Genomic DNA, 14,730 nt, shown 5'->3' with positions numbered 1-14,730 from the left:
AACTATTAAAAGCAGAAGGTGAATCCTTATTTTGCCATGCACTCCAGGAAATTCTGCAGCTCCAGCATCCTGCCATGAGCAAATCATCCCAGCCCAGGTGCCACTTGGCCCTGCTATAAATCTGAGTTGGGCAGAAGGACAGTCCTATGCGTGCCTCATGAGTCCCACAGATGTAACTGGTGTGTGCATGAACACCACCAATGTACATGAATCCATCAGCAATCTCTCCAGGAATGTGCAGGCTGGCTGATAAAAAAAAATGCAGGTTGCATGCTTCCAGACAGATGACTACACTATTTAGAACTGTCCTGGGACCTCTGGGGGTGTTGCAGCACCTTGGAAACCCTGGGGGAAATCCTTCAGGAAAATGTTGTCTTTAGCAGCAGAGCCACTCCCTGCCTGCAGAACATCTCCAGCAAGTCTGCTGGAGGCTGCTAAGTACTGGCTTTCCAGGCAGTGAAGTGCTACAGACTAAAGGCACCCTAGGAAAAATGCCTTTTGAGACAACTGATCAATATTTTCACTGTGCCCTTTATTTTCCTGGAGGTCAGCTGCTGTTGCTGATGTTATTGCCTTATGAAGGAAGCCTAAATCTGCTTGGTAGTGTAGAACTGACTTGCAAAATTCAAATTTCCAACATGTTACATGCCAATAAAGATTCCACAAGAGGCTCCTGTAGAGACTTGCCTTTACCGACATGTTAGCAAGAACTGCTTTATCCCTTGGGACACTGGAAACAGCACTATCCAGCTACTCCTGGATGGATTTCATGATTGCAAAAGTGATACTATTTTCAGGCTTTTTTCTTAGATGTGAAAATCAGTAGCATTATTTTGCTTCTTTTACACATCCTGGCCTACCCAAAGGCAAAGCATATGTCAAGGAAGCTGTAGGGCAGCAGCACAAAGGTAGGAAGCTGAGCACTGACAGTGCCCTGCACTGTCACCAGTGCTAGAAGCTGAAGAAAGTTTAGTTAATTTTCAGTCCTCCAGCAAGCTGATACCAAGCCTGGGTTTGTTTTTCTGAGCAAGAACTAACCAAATACATGAAAAATTAGGCTTCTTCACAACATCTTTATGACATGAGAGATGGCTACCTCCCTTCCTACTCTGTGTTACAAAGTGAGGGAGTATCTTTATTAATGGAGACATGAGAGTCTTTATTAATGGAACAGGGGGGAGGCCAAGGAAGAAGGTGAACAGTACAGTGGGGATCCATATAAGGTTGTATTTTGGAAACAGATTGCACTTTCAGTCCTCTCTGATGGAGGTGAGGTGTAGTTTGAGAGGCACATTTTCACTAGAAATTATGCTTTCACAAATGTTTGTTTAAAGCATTTGCCTGTGCACAAGTGCACACTTGTGCTGCACTTGAGCTTTGTGCAACCTGCAGGACTCAGCAGGCACAAGCACTTGCGCTGACAACACGTGAACAAGATTTACTTTCTGTTTTTTTTTTTTTTTTTTTTTTTTGGCGAGGAACAGGGGAGAAGTGCACACCCCATCAGCTGTATCTGCTCCGTGTCCCTCCGCAGGGTTATGCTGATGTCAGCACAGCCCGGGGGAGCGGAGCAGGGCCAGGAGTGGAGCCAGGACAGCAGCACGGGGGGCTCACCTGGATCGGGCACTGCACGGTAGCCGGTGTCCGCCCCCGGCGTGCCCTGCAGCCGGCGGCAGGAGAAGGGAGTTGGCTGGAGAGATCAGCAGGTGTCACACGGTGGGAGGCCTCTGCAACATTGAGTTAAATCTTAACTTTGCTGTGTATTTCCCAAGAGATGGATGCCTGTGACGTTAAAGGGAAACCGTTTCAACACTTTATGCTTTTAAAAGCCAGGGAATGCGTTCGCACGGAGCAGCTCTCGCGTAGCAGCACATTAAGCACTCAAACGGAGCCACAGCATCAATGAGGCTGGAAAAGACCTCTGATATCATCGAGCCCAACCAATGACCCGACACCACCACGTCAGCTGGACCACGGCACTGAGTGCCATGTCCACTCTTCCCTTAAACACCTCCAGGGACGGTGACTCCACCAGCCTCCTGGGCAGCCCATTTCAGTGCCTAATCACGCTTTCTGAGAAGAAATTCTCCGAATTCTGAGAAGAAACACGCTTCTTCTGACAAGAAATTCCTCCGAAGATCCAACATTCCTCCTGACGCCTAGGCTGCACGAGGCGCGCAGGAGCCCGCGCGGCTCTGTGAGGAAATCCCATCTTCCCCGCATTTGATGATCTTTAATGACCTTTAATGACATTTTGGCTCTGGCCAGCAGGGGGCGTTGCCCGGGCCGCCGCCGCAGCGCAGGCCCGCGCATGCGCAGAGCGCGGGGACGCAGGACAGGCGGCGGTCGCGGCCGAGGCGGCGGCGGCTGAAGGAGAGCCGCGGACGGGGCCCCGCGGCAGGCGCTGCCCACCCTTCCCGCTCCATGCGCAAGATGCTGCTGGCCGCGCTCTCCCGACTGCTGCAGGGCCCGGCGGCCGCCGGCAGGACGGTGAGTGCGGCCGCTGAGTGCGGCCGGTGCCGGCCAGGCCGGGAGCGGTGCGGTGTAGGAGGGGGGCGCGGGGCACGGCTCCGGGAAGAGCCCGGGAGAGACGGCGGGAGCTGCCCGGGAACGTGGGTCCGGCAGCGAAAAACTGAAGAATAATTAAAGAAAAAAAAAAAAAAAGTTTTTTATTTCCCTCGCTCTGCGTGACGATCCCAAGTGACAGTAAAATGGTCGTCGCGTGCAGGAGCTCGGTTTTTAAGCCCATAATGGCGCAGGGCTTTGATCGATATTGGTCATGCATACTTAGACTGCACAGGTCAGCTCCCGCAGAGATCTGCTCGGCCCGAGTGGAGTTCAGCTTCTGACTGAACTGCCTGACCTCCCTTTGCTCAGCCAACAGCCCCTCTCAACCTCTGCGTGAATTTTGTTTCAAAGTTTGTTATTTTTTTTAATTAGTGTGAGTCACTTGTTGTATTTTATCTTTGTTGCGTGAAAAATTATGCTTTTACCACTTCATTCAGCTTATTCCACTGTAATGACTGTGGCCATGAGGAAAAATTAACCCTGCTGAAAAAGACTTGTTGGCAAGACCAGAGTTAAAAGGTACTTTTTGGTAACTGGAAGTCAGGTGCCTTTTTGCTATGGAGAGCAGGTGTGTTGCTGCAGCCCCCTTCTGAGGCAGCTCTCTCACCCAAGCATTCACTGTATGTGGATGACTGGATCCATCAGAAAAACACTGGGGAGAAGGTCTACTGGAAGCTCTCGCTATCTGTCTTTGGGCTGCATATCTAGGAGTATTTCCTACTTCACAAATAGAATCTCTAGATTAAAATTTGCAAATATGGGGTGCCTAAAATTTGTCCCTTACTACAAGTACGTGGCCTACTCTGGAGATACTGTGTTCTCCTGGAATGCCAAAGTAAATCTGGGTCAGATATTTCAGTAAAGATTTTTGGATCCTACTGCTTACCAAATATGTAAATATTTTTCTTTAATTGTTCCTATGCCTCTGAATTGAAGGCATAAATTACCAAATAAATAGAGGTAGACTTAATCTATAAAGCAGTATCTCATACATGCTTTAAGCATTTTCCAGAGTGTACAGATGGATTTCCATGTATAGAAACTACCACTTGCAGTGTTCTGTTCTAGTTGGATAATAATTTGCTGACTTCTCTTCCCCTCATTATTTGATACAGCTACTTACTCTTCTTCCTTTTTTTTTTTTTTTCCCTTCCAAACGCTGCTAACCTAGGGAGCCGTTAGCGAGGTAAGGCCTCAGTCAGACTTGTGAAGGTTTACTTTTGATAGGTGTACTGCCCACATATCAGGGCTTTGATTCAGACTCCTCAATGTTCTTTTATGTCCTCTTCAGGGTAGGCAGTTTCATCAGGTGGCCTAAAGAGATCCCTCCCTGGCCATTCTGTGATACTGTGAATCCAAACTGTGGATTTACTTCCAGCTCTAGAAGTAAAATAGCTTTTCTTCACTGATAATAATGATACATTGTGGTAAATAGTGTAGAAACTAGGTTTAAATTAAAACTTCTAAATATTCAATCTGATACCAGGGCAGGGTGAATGGGGGCAGTGTTGCTGATAAATCTGATCGATATGCAACAGAGGATGTAACCAGGATGGATTGAGAATTTTTTCCCAAGCTTCACACGTGTCAGTCAGACCTTTTTTGGAGATGGTGACCTGAACATTCTCAAAATTTTTGTGTAATCTACCTTCAGCTAAATGTATGTGGATTCCCTGGCTGAAGGAGCTGCTGAAGTTTTTGTGTAACTTAATTAGCAGTACAGTCTTGCCACTAAAGATGTCGTGTTCCTTATGCTGTGGCCACAGTGCATGCATGGACATGGGCCCATCCTGTCTCACGCTGCAGTGAAACTTGCTAAAGTCATTTAAAATCACCACCATTCATTAGTCAACAGCCCGTGTTCCTTCTTTAAGAGGGACCAGTAATGTATTTTTAAACATCCTTCCTATCTCTCCCCTACCATGCCACCCTTTCTGTTGCGCTGTGTTTCTTGTATCCTCAGGAACCTTCTGTGTTTCCATGTTTTTAGAGTAGCCATAGGAGTGGCCATGCTGTTATAGAAATGATGCTCGCTCTCTCCATTGTTATGGCTTTGAATTCCCCCAATTTCTCTTCCTATTGAAAAGAAAAAGTGAGAGTAGTTTATGTTTCAGATATCTGCTGGATTTCTTTTGTTTGTTTGGTTTTGGGGTTTTTTTGTTCTATCTAGTCAGCACACAGTCAGCAGTCAAAGTCTGTGTTGGCTGTCTCTCCTTGTATTGTCAGCCTGGCATGTGAAGGGATAAACAATTATATTTGTGGTTTTGATGATCTTCACTGTCAAAAGTTTTGAAACTTAATAGGTTTATTTTAGATAATAAAGGGTATTACCAGTTTAAATTCTCTTTTTCTAATCTTAATTTTAAATAATGGGTTTTAAAGGATTTTGGCATACAGAATAAAAGTTCCCTAGTCTTATGGGATATGCTACTGCTGAGTCTAATTGATAAGTTATTTCAGTTTGGGAGTACTCTTAGAAATTACTTGAAAAGTCACATACTTTCACTTGATAATTACATTTAAACATTGCTCATGCTTTGGTTTTGTCTTTTTTTTAAGGCCTCTCGAGTGGTGGTAGCATCACGTAACTATGGAGACTTCGCAAGTGAAGCTACGTTTGAGATTAAGGTGAAGAAGAACACTTAATACTGGCATTCTTTGTAAGCATTTGTTAGAGATCTTAACCTGATAGACTGGTCCCCATGTCTCTCTCAGTTAGAAAATACGATTTGAATTTCCAGAACCAAACCCCTCACTATCTGACCTGATTACTAAGTGCAGCTGGAAGTACTGTGTTGGCAGTGTGTGGTAATGTTACTTGTTTCTTAAGAATGTGAAGTTGTGATTTTTTGCAGCTGTTATATTACAATGCAGCTGTGAGAATAGAGTCAGAAAGGAGATAAAGAACCTTTTCTGTTCTGTTGTTTCCTTAATGCTTTTCAAACAATTAGGTATTTGCAGCCTATCCCGAACATGCAGCTGGTTGAAGTCTGTGTGGGTTTTTGAGGAAAAAATTTGGCATCCTTTCAATGTTTGACTTGGTGCTGCTCAGAAAATGTGTGATATATTCTGTCAGCTTTCCACTCTGGTTGGGTCTTAGGAAAAAGTGATGTTTCTATTGGCAGTAGCTTTTGTGCTGGTGTTTCATTCAGGAATTGATGAAAGAAAATCTGAAAGAAATAACTTGGGTTGTTCTCCACCCTCTCCCTGTTTGGCTGTGCCTCTGAAGTATGAAAATTGTTTCAGGTGGAAGGGAAGGAATATATGTTTATATGAAAAGTCTTTTTTGAGTAGACACAAGGTTTATTATTTGATCCTGTGTTGATAACAAGATTCCAGAGTTTCTGTTGTTCTGTGAACTTTGAAGCAGAGTTGCTCGAGTAGTGTGCCCAGGTGTTATATCCAGTTAATCTAGGTGTCAGTGGATTTGCTCTGGAGTGACTTTTGCTTTGATATAAACTGTCTTTAACCTATATAGAAATATTTTGGCTATTTAATCTGCACTGACAGAGTAATTTGTTTAGTCTCTTGCACTGAACTTACTGTTTATTTATAACAGAGGTAGCAGAGGTGAGGGCTAGTCTTAGAGCCAGATCTTACAAACAGAGCAATCTTTTGATCTTTCTTATCTCTTCACTAAGCCTCTGTAGCTCTTTCCAAGTATTTGGTGTGCAACAACCATGGAAGTGTGGTTTTTGCCATATTTCCAGAGGACTTTAGTTCATCTTCTGCTTGTAGGAATAATGAGGCTTTATTTTCTGAGTAGAAATCTGTCTTTATTAAAAGTAAGGGGTTTATTTCCCTGAATTTTGAAACAGTGCACAGTTGTCCTAACCTATGAGTTCAGGTTTTGCTGGCTTTCTTTTTTAGAAGGGATTACACTCTGAATTTGAAAATGGCAGATCATAAAGAAATGAAGTAATACTTGTAAATAAGATGAATGATTTTCAGGAAATAATGACTTGTTTAACCTTGCAGCAATGTGACCTCCATCGGCTGGAGGAAGGGCCGGGCACCACGGCAGTGATGACTCGAGAGGAGGGGCTCCAGTACTACAAGACCATGCAGACCATCCGGCGCATGGAGCTCAAGTCTGACCAACTCTACAAGCAGAAGATCATTCGTGGCTTCTGCCACTTATATGATGGTCAGGTAAGAACTCTTGGTCAGGAGGTTTTATATTGTCTTACCTTATGTAATGTAGGGGGTTTAATAGAGTGGAGAATGTAGAACTGAGTATCTGTGTACATTGTGAGAGAAGGAGAGGGATGAGAGGAGGGAGGAGGAGAGACACAAAGACGGGGAAGGGCACAGTGCAGCTGAAGATCAGCTGAATGTGAGGAATAAGCACATTTGAAGGCCTCCATTTCCCCCCTCAAGTTTCATTGGTGGCTTTTGTTTCTGTATCTCATGGATACAGAAACTGCTGTCCCCACTAAAAAGCAACAGCCAGGAGAAGAAACTTCATGAACTTAATGAAACTTTGCTGTCTGTCCATTATCCCCTGATGTTTTTGAATTGTTGTTGTTGAGAATTGTGATTGTTGAGAATTGTGATTGTTCCCCTCATTGGAGGGGAAAATTCTTCAGATATTTGCAGATTCTGGTTCCCCTCCCATGTGCCTTTGCTAGTCAGTCTGGTTGGAATTTAGAGCCCAAGGCTGTTGTAGCTCCAGGCCTGTTATCAATCCTTGGGATTTAAGTCAGTCTCCTGTATCTGTGCTCTTCCTGTGACCTGCCAGTATTTGATGTGTGTAGGATCAGCAGTGTGCCACAATGCTGACTGTGGGAGCTGTGTGTTTTTCTTCATTGCTAAACTTCCTTGTCCTGTGTAACAGGAGGCTTGCTGTGTGGGGATTGAGGCTGCCATAAAGCCCACAGACCACGTGATAACAGCGTACAGAGCCCACGGCTTCACCTACACCCGAGGAGTGCCTGTCCGGGAGATTCTCGCGGAACTTACAGGTTTGTGCTCAGCCGAGTGAGGATCTCACAAGCTGCTGTGCTTGTGTCAGATTTTTTTCTCAAATTCAAAGTGATGTTGATGCACCAAGTATATTGGACCTTCAGAAGCAGTCTAGTGACATAGCAGAATGGATCAGCTGTTTCAGTTTTATGAATCAGTGATTTTTATTGTGAAAATTAACAAATAAAGAATATTTAAGTGCTGGTACTTCTAAAGCACAAATTCATAAGATTTTTCTAGATACTCTATGCTGTATTAATTGTGCTGCAGCAGGTTTGAACTTGCTGATGGTAGGCATCTGCTCTCAGTGGGACAGGGCATTATCCTCCCTAGGAGACAGACCTGGATTTTCAGAATTATGCTGATTAAGTCTTAGGAAGACTGGTAAACTTTGCTTATAATGATAAACTGAATGATTTGGCAAAATTTGACTGTGACAAGAATATTAAGTGATGATCAAGACAGAGATTTTGCAGAAAGGAAAGATGGCTATCCACAGTAGGATTGAGGATGGAGCAGAGAAGAGAAGATCAGCCTGATCTGTGAACAGATGCAAGGAGCTTGAAGGCCTTTATGCATCACTGGTATAATAAAGACTTGATCTGAGAACCTGCATGCTTGAAATGTTAGTATAGGAAAGCCTGTTTGGGGGTTAGATAAGTGGTATGATTTTGTAAACTAAGAATTGTGTGTGCTAAGAATGCATATGTGTAATGTGCACAAAAGCCCAGAATCCAGTGGTGACTGATTTGCCAAGTGTCACTGGATACTGGTAAGTCAGAAAGTAAATGGGAAGATAGTCATGACTGTAGCCAACTATGGGACCTGAAACTACAAATATGAGTGATAATGTAGTGCAAATTTTTTTCATTTCATGACACTAATAATTTTCTTTAACATTACACTTGACTTTATTGGGTCTCTTTCAATTGGGAAGGAGCGGCTATAGTAAAGAGATTTATTCCAGAAAATGACACTTGGGGAAAGTTCTTAGAACTGCTGCTAGAGTCCATTCTTACAAAGAAAGATCTTGACTACAAATGCCAAACTGAAAGACAGCATGAGTTACAGTGACAGAATTAAAAAATCTTTAAAGGACAAGGAAGCAGAGTCACCCAAAATAAAACCAGTAGATAAGATCCTATAGGAAACAAGCTATAGCAAAGGACTTTTCAGGAGAATTGACAATGACATGAGAAATGAGTTTGTGTTCTAAGAAAAGTAGAAAATGTAGCAAAAAGTAACATTGGTTAATCAGGAGTTCTTAAATACATTCTAAAATACAAGAAGGGACTATACAAAAAGTGGAGGGAGCTTACTAAATGGAAATTGACTTATTCATAAAACTATTTTTCTTAAAATTAGATTGTTTTTCTTTGGTCCTAGCTGGCAGAATCTGTAACAGCCCCCACAAAACCAATTCATAAACATAGCAAAGGTATGAGAAATATCAACAATAAAAATGATCCACTATAAAGTAAGAAAGAGAAGTACAAATTTCAGAAAGAGTCTCAAGAGACTTCTAAAACAAACGCCAAGGCAAAAAAACAGTGAGACAAGCTGAGCTTACTAGAAATAAAATGCAATCTTCTATGAATAGTAACAAGAAGATAAGAATAGGAAATGGAATGGGCTGATGAAAAATTCTGTGTTCTTAGATGGGCTCATTTAAATAGGGTTTGTTGCAATGCTTCATGGATCACTGGTTATCTTCAAACTACACCTTGAATAAAGCTGGGCTGGGTGACTAATGTTTATATTGGGGTGGAATGGGGAGCTGGTATTTCTTGTGGTTTTTTTTAGTGTCCTGTTGGTAATTTTTACATGTGGTTATTGTCAAAGAGAAGACAAGTCTAAATTATTGCAACTGATTTGGAACATTATTCTTACTTTTCTTGCAGAAGCCAAAAGTAATAATATACTTCTTGCAAATTACGATATGAGACCTTGTTGTCTGTAAAAAAGCACCGCATATTTATCTGAAAGTGCTTTTGTATAGTAGGACACTGAAACTTTTGGTTGGTTTTGAAATTTCTTAATCTCATCCATATTTCCAGAATTACACTTCCATTATTGTTCTTCATTTCCCCCCCTTTTCGTATTTATTTTCTGAGATGTTTAATTGTAAACTTGTATGAGAGAGGCCATCCTGTCTTAACTCCATGCAGATCATGGTCTTAGCGTTATTACCTTTAGGAACTGAATTAGATGTTTCCATTTGTATAGTATTTTTCCTCCAAAAAAGAAATTGCTTGTTATTCATGTTTCAGGTCGAAAAGGAGGATGTGCAAAGGGAAAAGGAGGCTCAATGCATATGTATACCAAAAACTTTTATGGTGGCAACGGTATTGTTGGTGCTCAGGTATATACATTACTTCTGTTTTAAAGCACAAGCTGAATTTAGCTCGTGTCCTCTTGCCACTCAATGTTTCCCCTCAGTTTTTGTGGTGTGTGAGCTTGTATGCAGATACCATTGCTCTGTGGCTGGTATGTCTTATTCTGGTGTGCTCACCATTTTGTAAACTGAAGCGAAAATAATTCAAATTGAGAATACCATTCATGTTTATATTTTGGCTGCAATAACATTTGTAACAAAGGGAAGCGGGCGGGTAAGAGCTTGTTTGTTGAGAAGGTCTCTAACAGCCTAAATGTCACGTATTAAAGTTCACAAGCTGCCTATCTTCAACTCCTTTAAATGCTGTTCTAAAATGTTTTGTCCTGTACTCTGTGGCAGGTTCCTCTTGGAGCTGGGATTGCTCTGGCCTGTCAGTACTTCGCTAAAAATGAAATCTGTGTGGCCTTGTATGGGGATGGTGCAGCCAATCAGGTAAAGCAGCGTGGCTGGGGAGAATCAATTTTCCTTCTGTGCTCTGTGAGCTTTGCCTTTACTCCAATGTGTGGAAGAGCACATTTTGCCCTCCCTGTGTACCTGCAACCCAGGCAGTGTTGATGAACTCCATGGAGGTGGCCAGGCATGTTGTAGAATTTGGACATGACCACCTCTTACTTGAGTTGTCTTAGATGTTTGAGCAGGGATGTGTTCCAACAACTGTGTAGTCCTCAGAGGGGTGATTCAGGTGAACAGTTAAGAAGTTAATTGCTAGGTGCTCTTTATATATCAGGAATGTACCATGTGCTTGCACTGTTTTATCATATTTTGGACCTGTGTAAACATCTGCCCTTCCCCACCCCTGTTTTGAGCTTGGCCCTTGTAGCTGTAGTGGAGGGAAAACTTTTTGGCTTCTTCTGTTCTGGAACACTCTGGATACTCAGAGGCTAATGAGGCTAATGGTTAATTACACGAATGGTACATGAGTCTTGGGAGGAGGGGTTTCCAGTTGTGCACAGCTCACCTAAGTGTGACACCCTGAACTGTCTGTACTGTAAGGAGAGCTCTGAAGGATGGCAGTGAAGGTGACAGTGCTGTTGCACAGGGAGATATGTGTCAATCAGGTTTCTGAAGACTGAGAAGAGGACAGAGCATTCTGGCAGAGCCAGTTACTATGGATATTCCAGCCAGTCTCTTCATGTTATCTGCTGAGACAATAAGCCAAATAAGCAGTTGGTGATTTAGAGTGTACCGCTGATAGTTTCACACTTTCAAAGCACAGGTGGAGATCTCAGTTCATGGTTTTCCCTGAATTTGATTCAGAGCAATCAAGGCTGATTGCAGTCACTGCAGTCAAACTTAACTTTGCTGTAGCAGCATCCTGCCAGGTTAATCAATTGTCAAGTTTTTTTTATGACTGTTGCTGAAATACCTGAGTTAAAGTTGGAGGTTTTGTGGTACCCTAACACAGATAATGATTCAGGCTTAAAAATTTACTTCTGTAAACTAGTGGGTGAGATGAAAGTTACCTCATATAGTGTAGCTTCTCTTTTATTCCTTCTGAGCTGTAGCAAATGGCTGGTTTCAGATCACTTTTAGTATTAAAATTTCTAGACCTCTGCAACTGAAGGATTTTCAGTAGAGCCTATTGCTTGAAGGCTGAGCTCCCTGATGAGGTGTAACTTAATTTTCTTTCAGGGGCAGATATTTGAAACATACAACATGGCTGCCTTATGGAAGTTGCCTTGTATTTTTGTCTGTGAGAACAATCGGTATGGGATGGGAACATCAGTTGAAAGAGCTGCAGCCAGCACTGACTACTACAAAAGAGGATACTTCATTCCAGGTCTGAGGGTGAGTACAGCTTTTTTTTGAGGGGAAATGTGTGTGCGCATACCTACACAATGCATACGTAGGTATTTATTTTATTTCTACATATATATACTTGAAGCTGAATTCTATTCCACTTGTGGAAATACTGAAAGTTTGGAGGCTGGGATTTTTTTGCCTTAACGTGTCTTTGTTCATTACCAGGTGGATGGCATGGATATTCTCTGTGTCCGAGAAGCAGTAAAGTTTGCAGCCGAGTACTGTAGAGCTGGAAAAGTAAGTCTGTAACTGGCATTCCTTCTCCATGGGTGGAATTCTTGCAAGCTATTGCTGCATCAGTAGTTCCTCAATTTGTATTAACCAAACACTTATACTGTCGTTTTTTCCCATTTCTACCACAGTTACATTCTGTTGTGAAAGGTGCTATGACTGTCAAGCAGTTGTGATTTTTGTGTTTAATTAGGGGAAGCATCAAAGAAGGCAATAATCATTCTATATTTACAAGAAATATAGAAATGGAACGTGAAATAAAGGTTTTGTGAGTCAATGTTAGTGTTTGTCACCCAAATACAGTAACACTGGTTTTGAAGATTTTCAATACTTGAAGCAATGAAGGTTCTGTGAGGTAATTTGAAATATTCTGAGTAACGGTGGAAGGAAGGAAATTGTAAAGCTGCTCAATGAGAACACGAAAAGAAATGCTTACGATATCAGCGCATGCTTTCATTTGAAAAATTTAGGTTTCATTTTACAGTATGAAACTGTATGTGCTAATATTATGTAAATTAAACTGAGAAAAACCTATTGAATAAAAATAATTGCTCACTGGTGCAGTTCAGCTCTAGCAAATAGTTGCTGCTGTAACAAGCTGGTCATTCATGGTGGCAACACTCACTATTGCTTTTCATTTCAAGGGTCCTCTTGTGATGGAGTTGCAGACATATCGTTACCATGGCCACAGTATGAGTGACCCTGGAATAAGGTACTGTCACATTCCTTCTTCTTTCTTTTCACTGAAAAGAAGTACTGATGATCAAATTCTAAGAGATTAAACTGTGAAATTCAGTGTTTAAATCAGATGTCAGATGCATTTAAAGGTTATGATGAAATTGCTATGAGCAGCCTGCTCACTCATCTCGTTGCTCAGCTGATAATCTGTAGTCATGAAACACACTTGTTTTAATGCAGAATTAAAAGTTGTGGGTTTAGAATTAGCACAAAGTCAGTTAAACTTCTGTGCTCTCAATTAATCAATTCTGCTTTCAGTGTGGCCTAACGGTGTGTCCTAATGAAGGTTTGGCTGAATAGCATCATGCTTTTTTGGGGTTTTAAAAGGATTTAAATCCTGTAAGGTAAAATTACAGGAACAGTTTGGACTGCCCAGACAAGTTGAACACATCCTAAAAATACAAACATCCAGGTGCTAGAGAGATTTGGGCATTGCTCCAACTGACAAAGATGAATGTGTCTGCATGAAGTAGAGATGTATCCCAGCTCTTCGTTGGAAACTTGCAGTGATGTGGAATCATCTACATGTCATGCAGCCCCCCTCTGCAGGGGGGAAGGGTTAGGAGGAAATAAGGATAACTGTCAGGATAACTGTCTCAGGCTGGGTTTGCTCCCCTTTCCTTTGAGTCTGGAGCTACTTCTGTTCAGTTGGTATTTACAGATCTCTCTCCGGAGGCCTTTGGCTCTTGCTGTGCCGTCCTTTGGATGATGAATGTTCTATGTTGTCACTGCATCCCTGACAACTCTATGGACGCTTTTTCTAGGAGTGAGCTGTGTCCAGAACCTCACTCTGCTCCAGGGTTCATGTCTTTGCCTGTCTTGTTCCTAGCTATCGTACTAGAGAAGAAATTCAAGAAGTGAGAAGCAAAAGTGATCCCATTACTTTGCTGAAGGACAGAATGGTCAACAACAACCTTGCTAGCGTTGAAGAACTAAAGGTATGGTTTTAGTTGCTATGTAAGGAATCTCTTGAGCAGTCACACACTGATGATCTCCAGAAAGCACATGACTTTAAGCACTGTTTTCTTTCATGTTCTTTAAGGTTTGCTTTAACATCACTTTTATAGGTGAAGGGAAATTTTGTTGCAGACCAGCTCCTGAAGTTGTGTTGTGCTGGAAAGGCCTTTAGCTTTTGTGTTCTAAGTAAGGCTGGGGGGTGTTATTTGCTAACAGATAGAAATCAAAATTACCTGGGCTTTCTTGACTCCCCAGGAAGGAGGTGAGTCTTGGAAAGGGAAATTACCAAGTGTGAAGAATCCTAGTGAAGGAGTGAGGAACCCTCAAACCCTGTGGAGCCCCCTAGGCTCAGTGGGGTCATGTTCCTCGGTCAGTAAGGTACCAGTACTACCCAAAATGATGCAGTTTAGTAGGGAAGGAGTTTTAAAAGGTTTTTAATTTTATATTTCTAATAATTGTTTACTAACTCTGACTGATACTTTATCATATCATCTAAATTCAAAATTATGATGCTTTTTCTGAGCTGTCTTCTAATAAGCATGTATTTCTGGTTTAGGAAATTGATGTGGCAGTAAGGAAGGAGATCGAGGAAGCTGCTCAGTTTGCTACCACTGACCCAGAGCCTCCCCTGGAAGAACTGGGTCACCACATCTTCTTCAATGAGCCACCCTTTGAAGTGCGTGGCCCAAACCAGTGGATAAAGTACAAGTCTGTCAGCTAAAGGCCTTTTTATTGGTGTAACTTATTCATAAGAATAAGTGAATGCATTTACAGGAACTATAATAAACAAGCTTATTTAAGAGCTCTTTCAAAGAGGAAATCTGTAAGGAAATCCATCCGAGTATGGAATTTCTTAAATATGATGAATGTTTCAGAAGAAGCTAAGTTGGGAGAAAGTGGTTTATTTAAAGTTCTATATATTTGCTTTACTGACTTTCTTTGGATCACTGTATGTGTTATGTACAGTGCAAAAAGAAAAATAAAAATTAAACCTTACCAACCTTTATCTAATGGTCTATTTTGTCTCATGAACTCTTTCCCAGAAACTCCACCAAAAATATAATTTATGTGCT

At 41.9% G+C, this 14,730-nt stretch overlaps 1 protein-coding gene across 2 annotated transcripts; it reads left to right on the top strand.

Annotated features, from left to right (window-relative positions):
• The first annotated feature begins 2,322 nt into the window (after positions 1 to 2,322).
• On the top strand, positions 2,323 to 14,663 carry PDHA1 (pyruvate dehydrogenase E1 subunit alpha 1). Of its 2 annotated transcripts, XM_053934597.1 has the most exons (12): positions 2,323 to 2,490; positions 3,740 to 3,754; positions 5,128 to 5,196; positions 6,547 to 6,720; positions 7,406 to 7,532; positions 9,804 to 9,895; positions 10,268 to 10,360; positions 11,561 to 11,716; positions 11,897 to 11,968; positions 12,607 to 12,674; positions 13,530 to 13,638; positions 14,214 to 14,663. In XM_053934597.1, exons 1-12 carry the CDS (start codon positions 2,425 to 2,427, stop codon positions 14,376 to 14,378), a joined length of 1,206 nt encoding a protein of 401 aa, XP_053790572.1. In that variant the 5' UTR covers positions 2,323 to 2,424; the 3' UTR covers positions 14,379 to 14,663. The 2 variants fall into 2 exon arrangements, with proteins under 2 accessions (XP_053790572.1, XP_053790573.1); XM_053934598.1 differs by lacking the exon at positions 3,740 to 3,754.
• The last annotated feature ends 67 nt before the right edge of the window (positions 14,664 to 14,730 follow it).

This window comes from Vidua chalybeata, chromosome 2, assembly GCF_026979565.1.
Source record: "Vidua chalybeata isolate OUT-0048 chromosome 2, bVidCha1 merged haplotype, whole genome shotgun sequence".
NCBI lineage: Eukaryota > Metazoa > Chordata > Aves > Passeriformes > Viduidae > Vidua > Vidua chalybeata.
Note: the sequence above shows the minus strand (reverse complement) of the source record. Positions and strands in the feature narration are given on the sequence as shown.

Coding starts and splice junctions, on each gene's coding strand:
- PDHA1 (XM_053934597.1), top strand. CDS start 2,425: ATGCGCAAGATGCTGCTGGCCGCGCTCTCCCGACTGCTGCAGGGCCCG. Junction 9,896..10,267: donor ACGGTATTGTTGGTGCTCAG/GTATATACATTA, acceptor ACTCTGTGGCAG/GTTCCTCTTGGAGCTGGGAT. Junction 11,969..12,606: donor AGTACTGTAGAGCTGGAAAA/GTAAGTCTGTAA, acceptor TTTCATTTCAAG/GGTCCTCTTGTGATGGAGTT.